At 44.4% G+C, this 22,497-nt stretch overlaps 1 protein-coding gene across 1 annotated transcript; it reads left to right on the forward strand.

The window, feature by feature from the left end:
• The first annotated feature begins 536 nt into the window (after positions 1-536).
• On the forward strand, positions 537-21,864 carry clcn1b (chloride channel, voltage-sensitive 1b). The gene is made up of 23 exons (XM_030103083.1): positions 537-590; positions 6,275-6,521; positions 8,255-8,386; positions 8,540-8,668; positions 8,881-9,014; positions 9,417-9,494; positions 12,476-12,554; positions 14,002-14,127; positions 14,738-14,822; positions 15,003-15,104; positions 15,495-15,579; positions 16,627-16,782; positions 16,913-16,982; positions 17,073-17,183; positions 17,856-18,069; positions 18,177-18,310; positions 18,556-18,731; positions 18,843-18,927; positions 19,023-19,105; positions 20,257-20,301; positions 20,411-20,515; positions 20,961-21,047; positions 21,361-21,864. The coding sequence occupies exons 1-23, from the start codon at positions 537-539 to the stop codon at positions 21,862-21,864; spliced, it is 3,021 nt and encodes a 1,006-aa protein (XP_029958943.1).
• Positions 21,865-22,497: the final 633 nt, after the last annotated feature.

A 22,497-nucleotide genomic window follows, 5' to 3' on the forward strand; every position in this document is an offset into this window, starting at 1 on the left:
AATAGAAACCACGATAGATCAGACCGCAGCAGAGCCCGGGCCGGCTTTAGGGGAGCATGTCAAATATGCTCGTGGCACGTAAAGTACAGTATAGCATTATCCAGGCCGCTCCGCACAATGTTAATATGGTTATAGTTCCCTTTCAGTCAGCAGGTATTATTTTCATGCTTTAAGCTGGTGCCCTGCTGGTCAGCTATCATTTATGATCCCGCTGCTGGAATCTGCTGGATCGGCCTCCGAACGGGAATCTGCCGCTCTGAATTAGAAGCTGCTGACACTTTATTGTCAGGCCTCAAGTGTCTGTATTAACCTCTGCTGCTCTACTGTGTGTGTGTGTGTGTGTGTATATGTGCGTGTATGAGAGACCATACCTGGAACTGAGGTGCGTGTGAAAGCAGGTACCAGGTACAGTCTGGTGCCCCGTCACGCCGTCAAGGACAGGAAAGGGCAGACGTGAGACGCAGACGTCCAGAGAGGGACTTACTGTACAGGGGAGACAGGCAGGAACGTGAGTCTGAGGAGGAACGTCTGGAGGCATGGGGGAGCGGATCAACACGTTTGAGACCGTTCTCAATATAGATCAGTTTCTGGTAAGATTCACTTTACTGGATATTATAACTTTTTCATACAAAAGTTTTTTGTTTTTTTTTTCTTTTAAAGAAAAGTAAATAATTTAATCTATTAAGTACAAAAAGTACAGTCATCCCATTCCGGCCTGTGGCTGTTTTTTAGTTTTTTTCTGAAAATCATCGTCACTTTTAATAATTCCCATGTGAAGTGGGGTTTTGAATTTCCTAAACGACTTGATGTCAAGTTGAACTGCAGACTATTATGCGAGACGCGGTTTGTTTTTCCTCTTCTGGCTCTCGTCGATTTGCTTTAATTAGAACGTGACAGCTTGTACAGTGTTTGGATGAGGCGAGGAATTGTTATTGTGCTGGTTAATTAGTTTATGCATATGGAGGAACGCATTCGAGGAATGTGTGTGTGTCGCACTGTCTTGGCTCTATGTGTGTATGTGTGTGTGTGTGTGTGTGTGTGTGTGTGTGTCTGGGGGGCGTAATCTCCTGATCTGTCCATCAGTGAGCGGGTCAGATTTTATCATTAACCTTGTGCCACAGGACAGGGCTGTATTGTTGTAAGGCCTCACATGCACACACAGACACACACACACACACGCACACACATGCACGAGGCACATAAGACACATTTGTGTTTTATTAAACACACTTGTAAACACACAAACACAAAGTTCACCAGCTGAAAAACACAGACACTCACACACTGATATTTATGAATATGCAGCGCCGGCTCTCCCTCATGAGGAGAGCAGGAATATGCTATTATTTTTTTAATTAAGTCTCAATGTCACACTGCCCTTCAACCTCTGCATCTATTATCCCAGCTCTCTCTGTGTGACGGAGGCGCTCTCCCTTCTTTTGCACATCAGATCCTGTTGTTGTTTACCCTTGAAGTTCCTCTTTACCTCTCGAGTTTCTTGCGTTTCACACTTTGCATCGCCTCGGCGAAGGTGGAGGAGAAAGAATTCAACGCTCCCAACATGTCACAATTTAAACATTTTTTTTTTCCCCCTGACAAAGCAAGAGGAGGAGTGGATTCCATTTTTCTTTCTTTTTTCGTTTTCTTTGTCTTTTGAGACTTGCTATAAGCACAACTGCGGAAGCTGGAGCTCTCTGAAGGAGCTAATAATGCGAGGTGCGGGTGTCAGGGCTGTACAGTAACGCCTGGCTACTTTTATGCGTCCGGAGAGAGATTAAAGAGAGAAAAGTGCAGGAAAATAATCAGAGCCACGAGGGGAGGCAGGGGATCTTGCTGAGAGTAAATTAGTGCATGCAGAGGAGGAAGAGGAGCGGGGAAAGAGGGGGGGGGGGGCAGATCCTCCTGCTCTTGACTGGGACTGGGAAGGTCATTCCACATTGGGAGAGTCAGACAAAAGCGGCGACACAGTCGAAACGCGTGTGAAAGTTGTGCAAATGCTGCTTACTGATGTGGTTTTGGGGCCTTGCTGCGTTTCACAGTGTAATGGATGAACAAGGTTACACAGTGACACAATGTCAACACAAAGTCTGAGAGATGAAATCAGCAAAGGCACCTGGAACGAATAAATCACCGTTTTCAGTGATTTTCTCACGCTATCACATACGCTGCTTATTCAGGAGGCTGTTTTTTGTTTTTCTTACTTTGTCAAATGTGTTATTTGCTTTTCAGAACCAGAGCGCTTTTATTTTCCCTCTAAATAGGAGTTCAGAGATACTCTTCAAATATTTCTATTGAAAAACTCATTGTTGCTTGATAGATAAACTCCAGTGGGAACAATAAGTGATTTTTTTTTTTTTTTTTTGAGGTCCGTGACTGTTTTTGACTTGTTTAAGTGCTTACATTTCATACACTTTCAAAGCACAGCAGCTCAAATGGAAAAGCACACTCAAGTTGAGGTGATTCATATAATAGCGATCGTTTGTTTTTGCCGTTGTATTGCTGTTTTTCCACAATTTGGACCTGTGACTTGCAAGTTTTTGCACATTACGTATGATATGCAATGAATTCGAATATAACTTGTCTGTTAGCAAAAATCGATTTTTTTAAGTGTCACAAAGAATGAAAAGAGGATATAATCTTCTGCGAGCACATAGTGCATTATTATAACCATGTGTGGTGATAATTTAAAATTCATAAAATTGTTGGAGGTGTTGAGGTGAAAACAATTTATCTAATAACAGTTTCTGAGGCTGGTAGATTTCCTAAGACTTCCAGCTACCTCTACATTTGCTGCTGCCATATTGCTGCTTTCCGGCGGCCTCAGATCATATGAGCTCTTTTTAGTTTTGACGAGCAGAAGCAATAAAAATCCAGCCCTGGAGGTAAATCCGGGGCAGATCCTGAGCTCGTTTTCCAACATGGCTGAACTCAGAGTGACATGTTAGCAAGAAATGTGATTTAACACTCTTTAGCAGCATTTCTAAGTTCCTCGATCATTTCAGTGACTTATGCAGTCTGCATAAATCCATGATAGTGGTGTTAGTTTCAAACAAAAAGCACATATTGGTAATAACTGCTAAGAACCAGAGCTCTTTTTTGTTTGTTTGTTTCAGCAATTTAGATTTCTTTTGAAATAGTCTGCTTTGCATATCCTCAGCTTGAATTCTATTTGTCACTTTCTATTACTGGAATAAATGTGGGGTAAATTGTCAAACTGTTTCTATACTTGTTGGCACAGTAGGTCATCTTCACTGTTGCTTCTCAACATTTGAGACTACAAAGACGTACCACATCACGACCATCACAGTAACAGTAAATACAAGCAACATAAACACTTTGAAACATGTTATTTTACAGGTGTTCCCAACTATAAAATCCTCTACTGTTCACCGCCAGTTTCACACACAGTTAAATCAATTTCTCCATAGATAAACGTCTTGGTGAAATCTCCCCATCATCCAGCGAAATGATGGGGAGATTTCCTCTGACGTTCTCTCCTACATTGCTTCTGCCATGATCACGTTGACCTCTAGAGGTCACTGTAGAAGTTACCTTCTGGATTCATTGGATGCATTTGGGCCACAATACTCCACATAATGAAAGCCAATTAGTTGCCTAATGTATCAAATAGTCAAGTTTATTTAAATTCAACATTTATTGAACTGGCAATCTCATTAAAAACAAATTCTTTAATAATTCTCTAATAATGTTTTGACACTCTGATACATACAGAGAGGATGCGGCTCCTGTGCAGTTTAACAGAGATAAAACAGCATCGAACCTGCAAACACTTAACTTTGATCTGTTGTTTTCCCCGTCTGTGGCGGCGGAGGCCTGTGAGGTAAAGAGTTTAAGGGACATTTCTTTCCCTCCACCTGTGAACAGTGCACAGGTTCCTGTAGTCGCTGTCCCTGGTTTTGACGGCGCCTGCGGTGCCTGCAGCTGTTTGATGATGTTGATGGATGAGTGCTTTGGTGTTAATGTGTAGAGCAGTGGCGATGCTGCTGGTGGTAGTCTGCAGCGTGGGACAGGAGGCAGAGCAGAGACGGAGCTGCAGCGGCGTCATGCCAAAGCCTTCTGATGAGGAACAGGTAAAGACACAAGGAGCAACCGCCCCATCCACTTACATGGGGATTTTTTTTTTAATATTATTATACTTTCAGGACTTTATTACACAGTACTCCTGTTTGTCTCACTTTCACACTTTGTCTCGCCTCTTATTTTTGTTGACACATCTTTACATATTGACAGCTTAAGTCATTTATAGCTCATCTGAAATGTTTTATAGTTAAATGAAATAGGAGATATATCATTTTATTTGTATCCTGTTGATGAAATACATCAGGATCACAGAGATCACACTTGTTCCTATTCTGCACATGATGCATGTTCAAATTCATTATTTTTTTTGCTGTCATTGTATTGTAGTCAAATTAAAGAACATTCAAACTAATAACACGGCACAGGACTATGAGTTACACACTTGTGATAGTACAAATTAAAATCTAGTTTTAATCTTCAAAAAGCTACATAATAGATACAAAAGTGATGCTGAACCAGTTTTCTGCACTTCGAGTAAAATCACTATTGTTTCTGATCATTTTCTCGTAATGCGGGTAAAATAGGAATCAGTTCAAGTCATGAATTGTTTTCTCCCACTACTGACCTCCAGCCTGTGGTGTTTGTCAACTTTATCTTTTCTTTTCCATAAGCTGAAGTAAAATGATGTACAACTTTATGTCTGCATCGCAGTAGCAATGTTTTTATCAGAGAGAAACGTGAATATCCTGAATATTTGAACTAAGATTTTGTTGTGACTGAACTTAAATGGAAGCTGCTCTGCTTTTCTCCCAAAGTTGAAAAAGATTCATTTGAAACGAACTGGCCATTTGGAAAAACTGTGTGTCAGTCAGTCTCTGTCTACAGCCAGCAGGAATGGACTCCAGCGGCCTGGCGCTGTGAGCTGTGTGATGTGGATGATCTAAATCCAGACAGTATATGATCTGATGTGTGTTTTTTTTTACAGATGACACATGAAAACCTGCACAACTCAAAGTTTCTTTGTAAGAGAAGAGACATATTGACTTCCTTGAAGTGCTCCCTGTTATCTAAACTCAACACAAAACATTGTTATTCTGCCTGTAAGCCAAACGGGTTTTCACTCACAGGCCTGTATGATATCAGATGAATAACCTGAGAGCAGTGATTTTCATTTCTTTCTGTCACACTTGGCTGCTCCGCTGTGAGCTGGAGTCTTCCTCAGAGCAGAACAGGGGTTGTGAGCTGCTGATGGAGCAGCGCTGATCTGAGTGACAGTTTGTGGCTGGTAATATTTTAGTGAGATTTAAAATAAACATACTAGATGATTTAGAGGCATCAAAGGTTTTCTAAAGCCCGTTCAGTAACTGCACGGCCACCTGCTATGTGGCGCATTCATGTAGCAATTATAAACGTCTATATCAGTCTCCGCCATGTGGCTGCAGTGAGTCATGTGTTTCACTGGAGTGGCGGATCGCAGTTTCACCTCCGTTTTACCTCTTCAGACCATTATTCCGTGCACTCTCCTGAGCTCTGGTCCTGGTGGGGGCCTCACGGCTGGATGTGTCAGCTCTCCTTTCCGGCGTGAACATGAGACAGAAATGCGCGGCAGCCGGCTCTCCTCCTGTTTTGGTGTGTGTCGGGACGCATGTGATCTGTAGGTCTCGGTTGCACATCGACGCTGCATCTGCACCTGCAGTATTTTATCGCTTCCACAGTTTTAACGAGCGCAAGCCGATCGGGAGGTGTCGTGTGTTCCGACCAGCCCGTGTGTGTGTGTGTGTGTGTGTTTGACGGACTGTGTGTGTGTGTCTGGCTGAGGGTCAGGTGTAAAGCGCTCCACCCCTGGCCGGAAGGGGAAGATGTGGAATGTCCACTCTTCCAGGATCTCCTCCTCTGGCTCCTCTCCAGCTCCTGGGAGGGGTTTTTCCGATCTCCGTGCCCGTTTTGTCTATTTCGGTCAGCCGGGGTATTCGGGTTGGTGTGTATCCCTTACACACACGCCGCACATTCCCCTTCTCTTTCTTGTTATCTCAAGACCCCTTTTACAGGATCTGGTTCTGTCCTCCTCCCGGGTCTCAGTTGTCAGAGGTATTTTCTCCTCCTCCTTCCTCTCTGTCTAGTCGTCGTTTCACCTCTTTCCAGGCCTGAGAAGCGTCCCATCTTCGGACGTGTCCCTCTCCGTGGTCACAGCGCCCGTCGGTGACTTCCTCCCCCCTCTCTCTGCCTCCCACAGCTGTACGGCGAATACAGGGAGCAGCTGGGAAACTTCGCCCGACGGGAAGCCGCCCGCTTGCTGACAGAGAGGCAATGGAGGCGACAGGCAGGGGACGGCGCCGCCGCCGCGGGCCGCAAAGGCCACGGGCGGCGGCATGCTCACCACCACCATCATCATCACCCCCTTCATCAAGCCGTGACCCTGGAGTCGCATCACAGCGTGACGTCGTCCACCAAGAAGCCTCGCCCGTACTCCAAATGCCAAGGTGACCCCGAGCATCGAAGCGGTCCCCGTTTTATTAAACCGCTTCGCAGAAAAGAAAATATTTATGTAGAGAGTTCCAGTTTCTCTTCACTTTGCAGGTTATGATTTTACGAGCAGCGTGATGAGCTTATTAAATATGAGAGAGCGCCATAGTTTAATTAGGCTTCGTGAGGAACTTAAATTTAATGTCGACGAGGCTTAAAGCTGCAGCCTTGCTGAGGTCATGAGGACCTTAAATTACCCGCCTGCAGCTGGAGGCAGAGTCGCTCGCTACACCCAACGCCGTTATCAAGTCCCCACTTTATTCACACGTCGTATATGGTTCATCTTTTTTTTTTATGCTTTTTAAGCCTGTTTTTAAATCCTACTGAAATTAATCATCTCTCAGTCTCAAGTTATTTCAACAAATCTGGTCAAATAATTACATTTTTGGTATAAAATGTTGTATTTATTTGTTTGTTTGTTTGTTTGCTTGCTTTATATATTTTTCCAGAAATAGCAAAGACAGCATGTACTGATCATCATTTTGTTTAAAAAGTCAAATGAAAACTTTCCATGGTTGCTAAAACAGCAGTCAGATTTGAATTTTTGATATAAAAAATAGAATAGAACAGGATAGAAATGTAAATTGTGGATCCCCCCCGCCTTACTTTAATTTTTCATGTGAGTTTGCGGAATCAGTAGTTTGTAAACATCTGTAAAATCCATCTTGTCCCTGAAAGAGTTAAAGTGTTGCTGAAGCTGCGTCACTGCTGATTCAACCGTCTGACCTTCTCGATGTTGTCGGCTTTGTCCCAAACACTTTTTTTTTCTTTTTTATTTTGTAAGTGGCGCTTTTTGATTTACATATTATCACAGGCAGGCATTACTCAGAGGGTACATTTCCATCTCAGACTCCGCAGGGGTCACGGGGGATCTTACACAGAATCTACAAGTGGAAACAGTTGCATAATATTTTCTGTGGATGAAAGCTTTGTCAATTCGGCTAAAATGATTGGAGTAGTTTTTCTCTTTGAAGAGGAGTGTGTTCTTATCTTCTTATCAGGTGGAGACCTTACGTTTTAACAAAACAGACTCTCCAAAATTGAGGCACAAGGTTAAAAGTCCTTTTTTTTTTAGATTCTAACATTAACTATTCAGAGGCATTATGGGATTGTAGTTATAGTTAGGCTGATTTAATGGTGTCCCAACATTATAGAAGTAAATTTAGAAGACATTTGGTTGTAATCATATTTCTTCAAATCTGACAGTGTTTAGCAGTTGACAATAACAGCACACACCAACAGTTCGGCTGAATGTTTAATAGATGTTACTTGTGGAAGATCTTGTGGAAGATTTGTTAGAATTATGACAATTCACAATAACTCAGCATGACTTCTCTGCTTTTGTTTCACTGTTTTCCCTTGGTAATAAAGCTCTTTTCAAAATAAAATTTTATGATCTAATGCAAATAGATGTACTGGCATTTAAAAGGTGCGTGTTGTGGGTCGGGGTGCATTTTATACGCAATTGCAAAATTATCGTTCTTATCTGACAGAAATCAATTCTGGTGAACTTCAAAAGTCCTCAAACCTCTCACATTATCCTGAGTTTCCGGTTATTTCTGCATCTTTGCCCCTCCGATCGCACTGAATGATTCCCTCTCGGGCGGCGCGGCGATAACTATCTGCCGGTCATTAAATCAAGTGATGAGCGGATCTGAGGTAAACCATTTGTTTTATCGCTCTGTCCCAGACTGTTTGGCTCGTGTGCGGCGCTACATCGTGACAAAGATGGGGGAGGACTGGATTTTCCTGGTCCTCCTGGGGCTGACGATGGCTCTGGTCAGCTGGAGTATGGACTACGCCAGCGCCAAGAGTCTACAAGGTACCGCAGGCCAAGGTCGCAGGCTGTGCAGCTGTCACCTCTCCAGTTTGTTAACAAAGGATTCTGGCCTCCGCTGCTGCTAATTACTGCGAGTATTCCTGAGTGTAAAGCAGAATCCTGGCTCTCTTTTATCTCCCGATTTTTGCCTTTCAGCCTACAAATGGATGCACGGCGAGCTTAAGGGCAACGTTCCTCTCCAGTATCTGGCCTGGGTTACATATCCTATGATCCTTGTCATGTTCGCTTCCCTTTTCTGTCACCTGGTTTCCCCTCAGGCCATCGGTAAGCCCTCCATCACCTGACAGCCTTTCTTATCCTCTCTCATTATGATTCCTACAGTTTTTTTTTTTCCTCTTTTGTCTTTCTTTTTTTTTTCCCCTCGCTGCGTAGAGACAGCTGCCTCATCACCTCCACTTTAATTCTATTTAATCCTCCCTGCTTTCACTCAGGTATCTCAGCTTCTCCTCTGTCACTTCGCTCCATTTCATTCGCAGGGTCGGGCATCCCCGAGCTGAAAACCATCCTGAGAGGCGTCGTCTTAAAGGAGTACCTGACCCTCAAAGCCTTCATAGCTAAAGTCATCGGCCTGACTGCCGGTCTGGGCAGTGGGATGCCAGTAGGCAAAGAGGTGAGCACACACACAATTCTCTGCCTTTCTTTGTATTGATCAACTCATCATCACCACCATCCTCTTCCCTTCTTCACTCCTCCCTCCATCACTCTGTCTGATCTTTTTTTTTTTTTTTCCAAGCTTGGAGGATAATAAATCATCTCCTGTCGTGTTTTACCTCTCTCCCTCATCTCACGGGACCGGGGCAAATTATTCAAGTCCGCTGCAAAGGAGTACATTCATTTTCCCCATTACAGTAGCAGGGCAACTGTCACATCCAGCAATTATGCAGTGATTTATCTGTCCCGATACAACATGTCCCAGTTAGGACGCTCTGTTTTACAGGCGATAGTTTGTTTCTGTGCAGGTAGCGCTGCGTGTCTCTCATCTGTGTCAATTACATCTTCCCGCCGCCTCCAGGGTCCGTTTGTCCACATTGCGAGTATCTGTGCCGCAGTGCTGAGTCGATTCATGTCCATCTTCTCCGGCGTGTACGAGGTAAGCCGAGGCCCTGACCAAAAGAGACGGCGTCACCCTCAACTCCTCACTAACCACAGTTTACTCACCGATTAAGGCGACGCGCTCGGTGTCGACGCTTTAACTTGAACTGCTGTCATTTTTGTTAAAATTGCAGGGTTCCCACAGCTAACCCTCCTAATGTTTATAAAAGCAGCTGTTGGTGTCATCTGAGTGGTATGACCTTTAACCTTGAGAATAACTTTCTGGCTAGATTGTTTTTTTGTTTTACCGTTCTTGATTTCTTTCATTAACCTTCATCAGGACACCTTGCAGTTCAGGGAGGAATGTCTTGGTAATTTTTTTTTTTTGTGTACCTCAGTTGTCAGTGAACTGTTCTGCAATGTTGTGTTAATATGTGTTCCTGTATTGAGATTTAAAGTCATTCAGGGGATCTTTGTGATTAAGAACACTGACTGAAACTGTTAAAGGTGTACTATTCACAACAAGTCACTGTCAGCGAAGAGACTGTCGATGGCGTTTTATAGATGCCTTGAAATGAGATACTGTTGAAGCTCCAGACAGTATTTTTGTTGTTATCTGCATTTTCATCTCAGAATAGTGCATTTTCATACAGGCCCCAGGTGTACAGCAACCTAAGGTTTGAAAGGTGTCCTGATGAAAGTTGCCTCCCACACGCAAGCGAAGTTCAAAGTGATGATTTTTGATCATTCTTGTCTAATTTTGACTTTCTGAAATTTGCTTTTTGAAGTCTGAATCCAAAGAAAAACAGTGGGAATCCTGTGACTGTCCCCCCATCTGTCTCCGCTCCAGCCAGCTCGCCCCCACCATCCTCCCACTTCCTCCCGTGTCTTTGTTTTGTTTCGCCCCCTCGCACCTCATCTGTGTTTGTGTCTCACTGTATTAATAGTGTGACGGTTATGTCTGGCATGTGTATTAACAGTGCCCTCCCATATCCCTGTCTCCCTGTTTTCCCCGCCCTCTCGATCTCTCTCTATCTCCACCCGCCTCCCCCTTGGCTTCCTCATTCGTGTGTCTTTGACCCTTAACCCCAGAATGGCACCCATAACCAGGACCTGTTGGTGTGTGCGTGTGCTGTGGGAGTGGCCACCTGTTTCGCTGCTCCTGTGGGAGGCAAGTTGTACCGCACTTGCTCAGACACGGGCCTGCGGTCAGATTTATCCTCATGAAATCACACGGGCAATATGAATGCGGAGGCTAAATCTGCCCTGAGACCAGTGCTGAGCGTCACAGCTGACGATTACAAAAGGTAAAAACTTGCACAGTGCTCAGAGTGCTGACCAGAAGGGGGATTTTTCTGACCGGGAGAAGATGTGCTACACACGGCGAGAAGACAAGGGTTCAGCAAGACAAGTCCAGAAAGTCCTGTTGGTCGAGTCAATAAGCAATAACATGAACACCAAACACTATTACTTCTGACTGAGACCAAAGAGGAGGAATTCATCCATCCCTCTGGCATATTGAACATACATCGAGCACACAATGGCACAAGAGCAGCAGAATGTTTGAACGTTTATCTTCATGCACAGCCATGTATCCACGTGTGGTTACTGACTTGGAAATTATGAAATCGGCTTAACACACAGGAAAAAAGAACTAATTTAGGAGAGTATTTGCTTGTTACAAGACTCACAGTGGCAGGTCAGCTGTTTTCAGTCATTATGATCAGCTCAGTGAACCTCTTTACTGCCCTTAGCTTGTAAAGCTTCTTCCAGAAACATTGGTTTATTCCTTCAGGACTATTCTCTGACTGGTGATGAATTCAAAGTGGATGCATATTTACACATGCAGATTACCTTCCAATCATCAGCGTGCCTGAGTCTTGAAATATGATGCTCTTGATGCCGGTGTTTCCTAATCCTGATCCTGGGAGACCTGCTGCCCCGGCGTCCCACGGTTGATTTGAATTAATGGGTTGTTATTAGTTTTCTTTGATGGCTCATTAATTTGAATCAGGTGCGTTGGAGCAGGGTCACATCCTTAATGTGCAGAGCACGGGGTCTCCAGGACCAGGAATGACAGACGGCGGCTGTATTTATCCTGGTTGTAATCATCACATAACAGTGTTTGGGTTTCTGATGGCACATATACAGCTCTGGCTACCTTGATACCATCGCAGTGACTGAAGCTGCTCAGACTAAAAAAGTATTTTAAAACTGAAAAAGAATTAAATCAGCTAGAATCAGGCTTTTTGATGAATTTGGACTTCCTAAGGATCTTAACCTTTATGGCTGACATACAGGCAAGGAAGTGGACATCGGGTGGACAGGGCTTTGTTATAGGCCCGCTACTGCCAACTGATCTCTTCCCTGGTTTCTTTAGAAAATTCAGCACATTGACTTTGTTTGCACTTACAAACCTATAAGGATGCCAGATCACATTTTGTGACCTCTTCATGCGTTAAAGTCAGAAATGTGAAGCGTTTCACACACTTTTCCTTCTCGTAGTCAGAGTAGATTTTGTGTCTCGGCCCCCTTCTGAATGTAAAACAGGTACACTGTCCAACTCATTTATGATTTCAAAAGCAACAAAGAGTTTTGTAATTCAAGGTCGTGATTTTTGGAGGTGTTTGATGTCTGCTGCTTTCAGTATCCAGTCAGCAATCAGCGGCTTCGGTCTGCCGACGTGACCACTCGGTTTGTTCTCTGATTGCTTAATTGCTTCCTCCAAGCCTGATTGCTCTCGCTTGCATGTGTGTCCTCTTGTGTGTATCCATCTTTTTTTTTTCTTTTTTCTCTCAACTTTCAAGGGAACATTATTTATTCACTTTGTTCCATTTTGCTTCCCCTCTGTCTGTCCTCTCCCCTGTTCTGTCATCCCTACTTCAACTCTGTCCATCTCACACTCTCCTGTCTCTCTGTCGATTGCTCACACTCCTTCATTTCCCTCCCGTCTCACCGCCTCTCATCTCTCGTCCCTCCTCTTTCTCCTCTCCGTCTGTTTTTTCCTCCCCCCCCCCTCTCTGTTTTCTGTGTCAGTAGAACCCTTATGGTTACACAGATATACTGACTGTTGGCTGTGCCGTGGGGGTGGGCTGCTGTTTCGGCACGCCGTTAGGAGGTACTGTACAACTTGCACGCTACCTCTCAACCTGAAACGCACCAGACATCCTCAGCTAGGTTATGTCCTGTAACTGCAGCACTTGTAGAAACAGGATCAGAGTGCAATTTATTTATTTTTTTTTTTGGTCTTTGAATGGATAACAAGGAGAAAACATTCGGCAACTGCATTGTGCAGTCCAATTAAATAAATTGAAAAATATACAAGAAATAAATCAACTGTGGAAAGAACTAGAGGAGTGTATTTATTGTCGTGCAGCACTGTCAGCCCAGCAGTAGCCTTATAAATTTTGATCATAAAAGACTGAATATCAATAAATATTCATTTCCACGAGTGAATAATTCAGGAGCCAATAAAGAAAACGAGATGCTAAATCATCTATAATTTAAACGGTGCTCTGAACTCTCTGAAACAAATGTGCAAAAGTAAACATAATTCAAAGTCAAAACATTTTCTGCTGTGTTTTACAACTTGTTTGAGAAGTAGTGTAAGTAGTAGTGACAGTAGAAAGTACTCTTTGGAAAAACAATCCTCAGTTACTTTTCAATCATGAAATACTTTATTTAATTTTCGTGGTGCTAATTTCTCTAAAAATGTTTCTGTCTATTGGAATAATTGCCACAAAAATGGAAATCAAAAGGTTTTAATATTAATTCAAAATGTACTGAACTCAATAATAGTTTCTATTGCCTTCCATTACATGAGCTGCTTAATAATTTTAATACTTGTGTTTTCTGTAACACAAGAAAGGATGAACCCAAACATTGTTTCATACATCCCTGCAGTTTTTAACAATATCTTTGCAGGTAGGTTGTTGAAGAATGTTGAAATGGCACAAACATCAATCTGTGGAGGATCTAGGTTTCATTTTAGAGCTGCAGAACCACTTTGGTATTCAGACACTTTAAATCAGACTTTGAATGGGGTCCACAACTTTTGCACACCGCCGTACGTGACTCACAAATTATTGAAAGCACATAAAACATTGAAATACGCTCCCGTCATATTGTCGGGCCGATAACATATTTTCCATCACTGTTTCCTGTTCTGCAGCTTTTATCTCATTCAGGATGTTTCGAGTGGCTCTGATGATTATTTTATTGCTTCACAAGCTGATTACTCCCTGTGTGTGTGTGTGTGTGTGTGTGTGTGTGTGTGTGTGTGTGTGTGTGTGTGTGTGTGTGTGTGCGCTCTCACCAGTGTTGTGAATAATTACACCCTCAGCTTCAAGTGTTTCTTTGGACTCACTCTGCTTATTTAACTAATTTCTGTCTTTCCCCGCTCTCCCTTTCTGTGTCATCTTCCTCTCCTCCCTCATTTTCTCTCGCCATCCTTCCTTGTTTTCCCTCTGCTCCTGTAATCCCTCCTCTCCCCCTGTCCTTCCTCCCCTCTCTCTCTCTCTCTCTCTCTCTCTCTCTCTCTCTCTCTCTCTCCACGCCATCACCAGGGGTGTTGTTCAGTATTGAGGTCACGTCTACCTACTTTGCGGTGAGGAATTACTGGCGGGGATACTTCGCTGCCACATTCAGCGCCTTCATATTCAGGGTGCTCTCTGTTTGGAACAAGGATGCTGGTGAGAAGCGGAGCCAACGCACGTGCATACACACACACACACACACACACACTCACACACACTCACACAGAAACCTCTGAAAACTGAGAGCTGAGTTTGCATTTTTGTAAGAAGTAGCTGACAGCTGAGTAATATTTTCTTCCTTCGATAAACCAGAAATGTTTCTCAGTCATCACCTACAGTATAAAGGCAAGCCGGCAGAAGCACGGTGTAAAATCCTCATGACTTGCATATAAATCATCTCTTCCTCCATTTAGATACTGCGTATTCACAAGAAATAATTCACAAAGGAAGGATTATTTTATGCTGCATTTACACTTCCCCAACCACAGACTCATGAGATCTTCATTTTCCCAGCTGTCAAACTACAGTTTCATGTTATTTCAGATGTTTCCTTTTATGTAAAAAACATTCTGTCACTTTTATAATAGCAGATATTAAATTGTGTGTTATAAAATACTGTGTTGGTTCAGTGCTTCTGAGGGGCTCCACCAGTAAACAGGAGTTTAGTGAAATAGCGACATGGCTCCACTTCATTAGTGTGTAAAGACAAAAACATGCAGAGATTGAAATATAATTCTGGCTTTTCTTGTTTTCTTTGGACTCTCAGTCACGATCACGGCTCTCTTCAAAACTAACTTCCGGATGGATTTCCCCTTCGACCTACAGGAGCTGCCAGCATTTGCAATAATCGGGTGAGCACGTGCGCGCTGTAGTGTGTTGCTTTGCGTCGCTGCCTAAAATAAACCAGAGCCTCGATCAGCATTTATCCTCATTTAGTCTGCCGTAGCTCAAAAGCGTGCCGAAGATCCGCCCTGCGAGCGAGCAGCAGCTCGGTCTCGTTTTCCCGAGTACTGATGATCTTCCCCTTCCAGGATCTCCTGTGGCTTCCTGGGAGCTTTCTTCGTCTACCTGAACAGACAGGTGGTCCTCTTCATGAGGAGGCCGACGGCTCTCACACGCTTCCTAACCAAACAGTAAGACGAACACACACACACTCACAAACACACACACACACTACTCTGTTCCCTCTAACTGAAACCATTTGTGCATTCAGATCCAATTCCTCTTGATGTTACTCGGCTCCATACTCATCAGTCTCACAACACTGGCCAGGACAGCAGCAAAAGCCTTAACAACCTTTCAGCCAGTTATTCACTCAATGGGGGGATTCACTTATGCTGCGAGACTCGACAGTCAGGGAACATTAGTCCCTGCCATTAGAGAGCGGCGCCCAACAGCAGCACGAGGAGAGCCCAGCAATCAGCGCTGCCGCATGCTCACACACTTATCCGATTCGCGAGCCGTGTTTCTGAGAATACACTGTCGGCCTTAATGACTGCGTGCATGTTTGTGTTTGCTTCCAGTCGTCTGATTTATCCAGGTGCAGTGACGCTGATCATCGCCACCCTCACATTTCCTCCCGGATTTGGACAATTTATGGCGGGAGAGGTTAGGCTGACTCAATCCTCCTGTTGGCTGACATCTTTTTCTGTTTGTGCTCATTATGGTTTTGTTTAAAAAACGGGTTGTCAATGACCCCAGATTGATATGAAGGGAAAACAGGACTGAAGAAATAAAAAATACCAATGCAGTACTGTAAATTATGTGTACTAGAGTTGAAAAAGTGAAAAAAGTTGCATAGAGGGTTTCATAAAAGCTGTTTCTGGCGAAATGCCTGAAGTGATGCATTAGCTGCACCTGAGGACTTCAGGGCTGAAAAACATCAAGAAGAGCGTTTTAAAGTAAAAAAAAAAAAAAGGCTTCATCAGAGGTCTGCAGTCAACCTCAATTTCCTTCTAGAGCTTCATTAACTCCAATTAAATTATCATCTGAATCAAGATGACTGCTGAGTTGCCGTGTGGCAGATGTGGGTTCGGGCCTTATGGGGTCTGCTTGACAATGAAAGGCCACGGAAGAGCCTGACCTACACGGGGTTTCTGACAGTGGCTGCTGAGTACAGGTCCTGACGGGAGTCTGGTTCTGAGCTGTGGGAGCCCGACACCGGGTGAACAGGGTTTGCCTGCATCCCTGGAAATATTTCGTACCATTCTGGTGGTGTTCAGGTTTCACAATCTGAACACTCAAAAAGCAACTTCCAGATGAGTTTTGATGCCACATGGCAAACTGGGAATGACAGATGCTTTTCTTCAGATTTATGTGCTGTTACGGTGAAAAGCAATGATCCATCTTAACAATATGTAACTATTGCATCACTTCGACACCAGCAACTTTAGTTGCAAATGAACAAAAATCAATAGTAAGCTTTTTATTTAGTTATAAATTACATACTTTAAAATTGTTGAGCTTGGCTTTATTATTTAATTCTTAGCAGCTCAATTGTCTTTCATAGATTACACATGAAAGACAGTGGTGTGTACTCTGCCCTCGCCCAGAAGCATCTGGGATTGGCTCCAGCGCCTCATGACCCTGAACAGGATAAGTGGTGCAGAAGGTCGATTAGGAAAGTAATTTCTTCTGTGTATCTGTTCTTAACAGCTGATGCCCAGAGAGTGCATCAACTCCCTCTTTGATAACTTCACCTGGACCAAAATCTCAGGATCCCCCGCCCCGCTGGGCCTGGGCCGCTCGGCTGCCTGGCTACACCCTCAAGTCAGTGTGTTCATCATTCTCATCCTCTTCTTCATCATGAAGGTAACCCCGTCGCTTCCTCTTACAGTGTATGACTGGCGTTGAAATATTTGCGACAGCATTAAAAAAAAAAAAAAAAAAACCCACTGGGACTTGGACTCAATCCCACCTTGATCCTGTTTTTGTGTTGCAGTTCTGGATGTCAGCAGTTTCCACCACGATGCCCATCCCCTCGGGCGCCTTTATGCCAGTGTTCATATTAGGTAAGAGGATTTTGTAATGCGAGTGCAGTATCTGCTGCTGAGCTTCAGTTCCATTTGTCCTCACCAGCATGTCTTATCTCCGTCCCCAAGGAGCTGCTTTCGGTCGCCTTGTGGGCGAGATCATGGCCACTCTTTTCCCAAATGGCATCCTGTTTGATGGGATAGTCTACCGCATTCTGCCAGGAGGCTACGCTGTCATTGGTCAGTCTGCTGAAGTTCCTGTAGGTTCCTGTTGACATTGAGAGTGTCAGGGTGAGAGGTCAGAGGAGCCAAACACACCAGAGGATTAAATATGAAGTGCTCTTTGGAAAGATGACTTCCAAGCATAAACGGTAACAAAAGCAAGTGTTTAAAGTAACCCAAGGGGAAAACTGTCATCAAAACAGGTAAAGCGGTGATAGCCGAGTCCGACACACACCAGGGTTTTCACACAGGTTTACGACAGGAGCAAAACAGATGATCTGACAAGGATACAAGGACTGACTGAGACTCATATACAGAGAAGGAATGAGGACTTGATGAGACGCAGGTGGAAGCAAGGTGAGCAATCAGGCGAGACACATGGATGGCAAAGCAACAAAGCACTTGAAGTGAGAGGAGAGGAGGTGAACAGAACGCAGACCAGGGACAAACGAAGTGAAGCCAGACACGACCTTGAGCACAGACATCAGACACAATGTGGAACAGAAAATAAAACGTGAAACGTGAGAGATGAAAACACTATATGACATGGACATACATGACCAGACCTGAAAACACATCCATCCATCCATCCATCCAGGTCCCACGCATGTTGGAGCATGAAAACATCCTAAACATACCGAACTGAAGGCCTCTAACACACTTTATATCCTCTCCTCTATATCCCATTAGGTGCGGCTGCGATGACGGGGGCCGTCACACACACTGTTTCCACCGCAGTGATATGCTTTGAACTGACCGGTCAGATCTCCCACATCTTACCCATGATGGTAGCAGTCATCCTGGCCAACATGGTGGCCCAGGGTCTGCAGCCGTCCCTCTACGACTCCATCATTCAGGTGAAGAAGCTGCCCTACCTGCCTGAGCTGGCCCTTGGGCACATCAGGTAACATGAGAACTTTGAGAGCTTTCAGGGTTTTTTTTCCCACAGATTTCACTGAAAGATTTAAATTAAAAAAAACTGTGTTTATTGTGCTATCCCTGCACCCACAGCAAGTATAACATCTTTGTAGAAGACATCATGGTGCGCAAAGTGAAATTCTTGTCCTCTCAATCCACCTATCGGGAATTAAACCATCTGCTAGAGAACACAACTCTAAAAACCATCCCCCTTGTTGACTTCAAAGGTAGGATGACCTTCAGTATCAAGTGGGCTCTTAATGTTTCTGTCTTGCCTTTTAGTAAATGAAAAGATCAGGTTACAATGAGCCTTGATGTGTGTCTTACCATATTGCTGGACCTAATTCACCTTTAGACATTTTCCAGGCTTTGAACAGCTTTCTAACTATCAGCAGACTCATCGTTGTATTTAGCAGACAGACAGAGGAGGGCAATTTCCCTAAATGCCAAACAGTTCCTTTCCTCATTGCAGAATCCATGATTCTTCTGGGCTCGATTGAGAGAACAGAGCTTCAAGCGGTCTTCGACTGGTGGCTTTCACCAGAGAGGCGAGTCTTTGAAAGAGGTCAGAGTTCTCCGACCTCCAAGGTCAGCTGGGAGTCCTTCACCTTTGTGGACGAGGAGGGAGGAGAGGTGAGCACAGAGCAGGTAGAAAACCAAACCAGTACCAATAGATCTTTAAAAGTTGCACCTGCAGCTATCTAAAGTGAGATTGCAGTGTCCTGAAGCATTCGCATCTATTCCGTTGTTGTGCCCCAGACTGCTTACCCTGTGCAGGAGGAGTGTAATGGACCCATCTCGTCTCCCAGACCGCGGGAGCCGTCCACCAACCACGCCGGCTCAGGTAACATGGCATTTCCGCTGCATTTAATGAAAGGCTCACTCATCAAACGTCACTTTCTCTCCCCTCTGACATGTGTTGCCATTTCGCCTTCTCAGACAAGCGCAAGCTGCCGTCTGTCAGGATGACCCTTCAGAGGCTCTTCTCCTCCGCGTCGTTGTCAGGCCCGACTGAAACTCAGGTGCAAAGATCAACCCCGCATACTTATTGCTTTCAGGCCAACAAGCTCAAAAGAGGCGTGCGTCAGTGGGCTGCTGTCGAGTTGGCAGTGACAGCTCAGACAAGGGCATCGGTCCAGCATGGCAGCCTAAACCAATGCCGCTCATGTGAGGAGGGGAGTTTAACACAAGACATGGAGTCAAGGTTGTAACTGAGTGATACTTTAAAACTGGAGCACAGGGTCCTTTGTTTTTATGTTTTTACTGCCTGACAACAATCAGTTTATCCAACACAATGACAAAACAGAATGCAAACAGGTACAGACAGGCGAATGCAGGGGTAACTCGTATGAAGAGCTGTGACTGAGGCAGAGAGGGAAATACTACTGAAGGACATCGCCTGCTGCATCACTTTAACTGTATTCAATTGCAATTAACACTACTGTCTGAAATGTTAATGAATTACAAAGTACTCCTCTGAAAAAACCTCTGAAACTACAAGCAAATGTTAATTGTGTCTCCTGTAGTCAGTAGGAAGCATTCAATTCTATTCGCCTGTATAAATCAATAAAAAAATATAGAAATGTAAAGCAGTATATCTCTCTGTTGATAGCAAATCATAACAGCAAGAAAATTAAGGTGCAGCCAAGTGGGAATATTTAATTCTGTAATCTTTCATAGCACACAGATTCATTTCTAAAGAGCAACTTTTATCAGAAGTTTAATTGTCGTAAAAAAGTATCATAAATACTGATCCAGTTCATGAAAAGTTTAAATTTATGTTTTTTCGTTTGTATATATTTGGACCTGCTCATATGAACTGAACAGATAAATATAAATTAAAAAATTAAATAAATGCACTTTTTCTTTCAATTGGTCGTATCAAAATGTTTCATTCACCCTTCATTGGTTCAGCTAGCCTTTGCTAAATCATCACCACTGATACAATCTTTTGAAATCTAAACTTTGCTTTGCATCAGCGACTTCTTTTGCGTATAAACAGGCCTGAAGCTGACGTCGGTCAGTGCTCATAAATGCACTCTGCATGGAGGTGTGATGTCTCGCTCGGCCTTGGGGTTTTCTAAATGATGATGCACCTTGTCAATATTTAAACTGCAAGCCGACCGTCAGTCCTTCAGCCCAACATGTCTTCTTTCTGCCCTGTATGTCTCAGGAGACCACGCCTCCTCCACTGACCGACACCATGTCCCCAGAGGAGGTGCAGTAACGCCATCAACTCAGCGCCCGCACCGTTTCGTCAATAACTGTAAACTCTGTCCACTCTGAACTGGTCTGTGCGTCTCTCTGTCTTTGACTGGCTGATTCAGATCAAAGCTTGGGAAGAGGCAGAGCTCGACAAGCCGATCGATATGGAGCAGATACGCATAGACCCCTCCCCGTTTCAGCTGGTGGAAAGAACGTCACTGCACAAGGTGAGCACAGCCTCACCTGGACGATACAGCTCAATATGATCGATTACACTTTATATTTTCAAATAACGAACATCAAAACATCTTCTTATTGTCGTTATTATTGGTAGTATTAGCAGTAGTGGTGGTTTTGTCATTTTTGAAGCAGAAGCTGAAGAAAACTGAAGGTCAAGGACATATGTTCAAGTGAATACAGGAAATATAAAACATATATATATATATATATATACAGGACTATTATGTCATGGGTTGCTCAGCTGAGCAGAACAGTGGAGGCCAATCTTTGTCAAGATGTTTTGAAACTGAGAAAATGATGGCATTTACCAAACAAAGCCAGTGTGAAGACAGCCGCAGCAGCGGAGCGGTGCACTCATGCAAACAGAACTCTGTCACAGCGCGACACGTTTAACAGTGACTGGATCATGTTGTCCTCTCTGCCGTTACTCAGACACACACTCTGTTCTCCCTGCTGGGGCTCAGTCACGCCTATGTCACCAGCATCGGGAAGCTGGTGGGCGTCGTCGCACTCAAGGAGGTAAAGTCACTTCTTGTCCCTCGACATCTTTTTTTTTTTTTTTTTCTTTTTCTTGATCTGCATGTTTTCTGTCACCTCTCTGGGTTTGATCCGGTAATGTGGCGTGACAGCGAGCGGCGATGAGCTCATTTTGTGGGCAGTCATCTCTGTCACTGCGCGCCTCGTGCTTTATGCTCTGATTCATGCCGTTCTTCCGTCAGCCGCCCTCACAGAGCTCGTCTTCCCCGATGTTCATTCCACCGACTCCGCGTTTTTGTTTTACTTCACGGTTTGCGTCTGCAGACGTTTCAAACTCTTTCTCTCCCCCCAACAGTTGCAGAAAGCTATAGAGGGCTCGACTCGCAGTGGGGTGAGGCTCCGTCCGCCTCTGGCCAGCTTCAGAGACGCCAGCAGGAAGGCCAAGAAGCACCAGCCGTCCTCCACCCCTTCCTCACCCACACGGGACAGAGAGATGTGGGGGGAGGGGGGCAGGCGGGAAGGGGAGCTGGTGAGGAAGGAGTCCAAAGAGGATTTCCGAGGAGGGAAGACGCCGTCCTCCAGGGGCGCCCCCGGGGGGGACACCCCTCCCTCCTCCCCCGGCGGCCCGGGGAACTTCACTGACAGCCTGGCCTCCGCCAGAGGAACTGTGGGAGCGGCGGTGGAGGAGGAGGAGGAGGAGGAGGAGGCGGCCTCCCCCTCCACCTCCACCTCCACCGCCACCTCCGCCCCTACCTCGGCCTCACCTGGTTCCTCCCCCGTGCCCCCCACCAGTCCGGTCCTCACCCTGTCCTCCCTGCAGGAGGAGCGGGAGAGTGAGGAGTCAGACGAGCCCATATAGGCCGTCGCTTCAAGACTCTTTTGGCTTCCCTCCAGCACGAGCCGGCGCGCTCAAAACTCCTGAAACTCACACTCAACAGGACGCTTTTTTTCTACTCTTAACACAGTCTCTTTTTTTTTTTTTTTTTTTCACTTTTTAAAATCTCAGGTGCCTTCCTGCGTCTTCTGAGGGGAAAACGATCACACTGGACCCCCGCATGCTACTGATGTCCAACCTCCATCTGTACACTGAGAATGTTGAATGTAGCTGATCATCACTTCTGTCAATTCTTTGAGCAACTGACAGCAATGAATTGTATGATAAGAAATATATTGATTTAAAAAAAAAAATCTATTATCTTGACTTAAAGATTAAACAGATCATCCATTTAAAGTTTACTGATTGAGGTTAATTTTTAATTATAACTTACATGTATTGTTTACTGTCTGTATGGTAAATCATTACTAATCACCATCATAACGACTTTGTAATTTTTAAAAATAATAAACTCTAAAAATATTCAGTAATGCATTTGAATTATTTACAGACATAAATCACATCGCCGCTGTTCATGAGGCCGAACACAGCTGGAGTTTTAGTCGAAAAATGAAAACGAGCACCACGTGCCAAAGCAATGCGAATACATGAGTTTAC

This window comes from Salarias fasciatus, chromosome 11 (assembly GCF_902148845.1).
Source record: "Salarias fasciatus chromosome 11, fSalaFa1.1, whole genome shotgun sequence".
In the NCBI taxonomy this organism is placed as follows: Eukaryota; Metazoa; Chordata; class Actinopteri; order Blenniiformes; family Blenniidae; genus Salarias; species Salarias fasciatus.

Excerpts from the sequence above, each read along its gene's own strand:
- clcn1b (XM_030103083.1), top strand. The coding sequence starts at position 537 with ATGGGGGAGCGGATCAACACGTTTGAGACCGTTCTCAATATAGATCAG. Across the intron at positions 6,522-8,254 it reads CCCGTACTCCAAATGCCAAG|ACTGTTTGGCTCGTGTGCGG; the intron begins GTGACCCCGAGC and ends GCTCTGTCCCAG. Across the intron at positions 18,311-18,555 it reads CCCCCTTGTTGACTTCAAAG|AATCCATGATTCTTCTGGGC; the intron begins GTAGGATGACCT and ends TCCTCATTGCAG.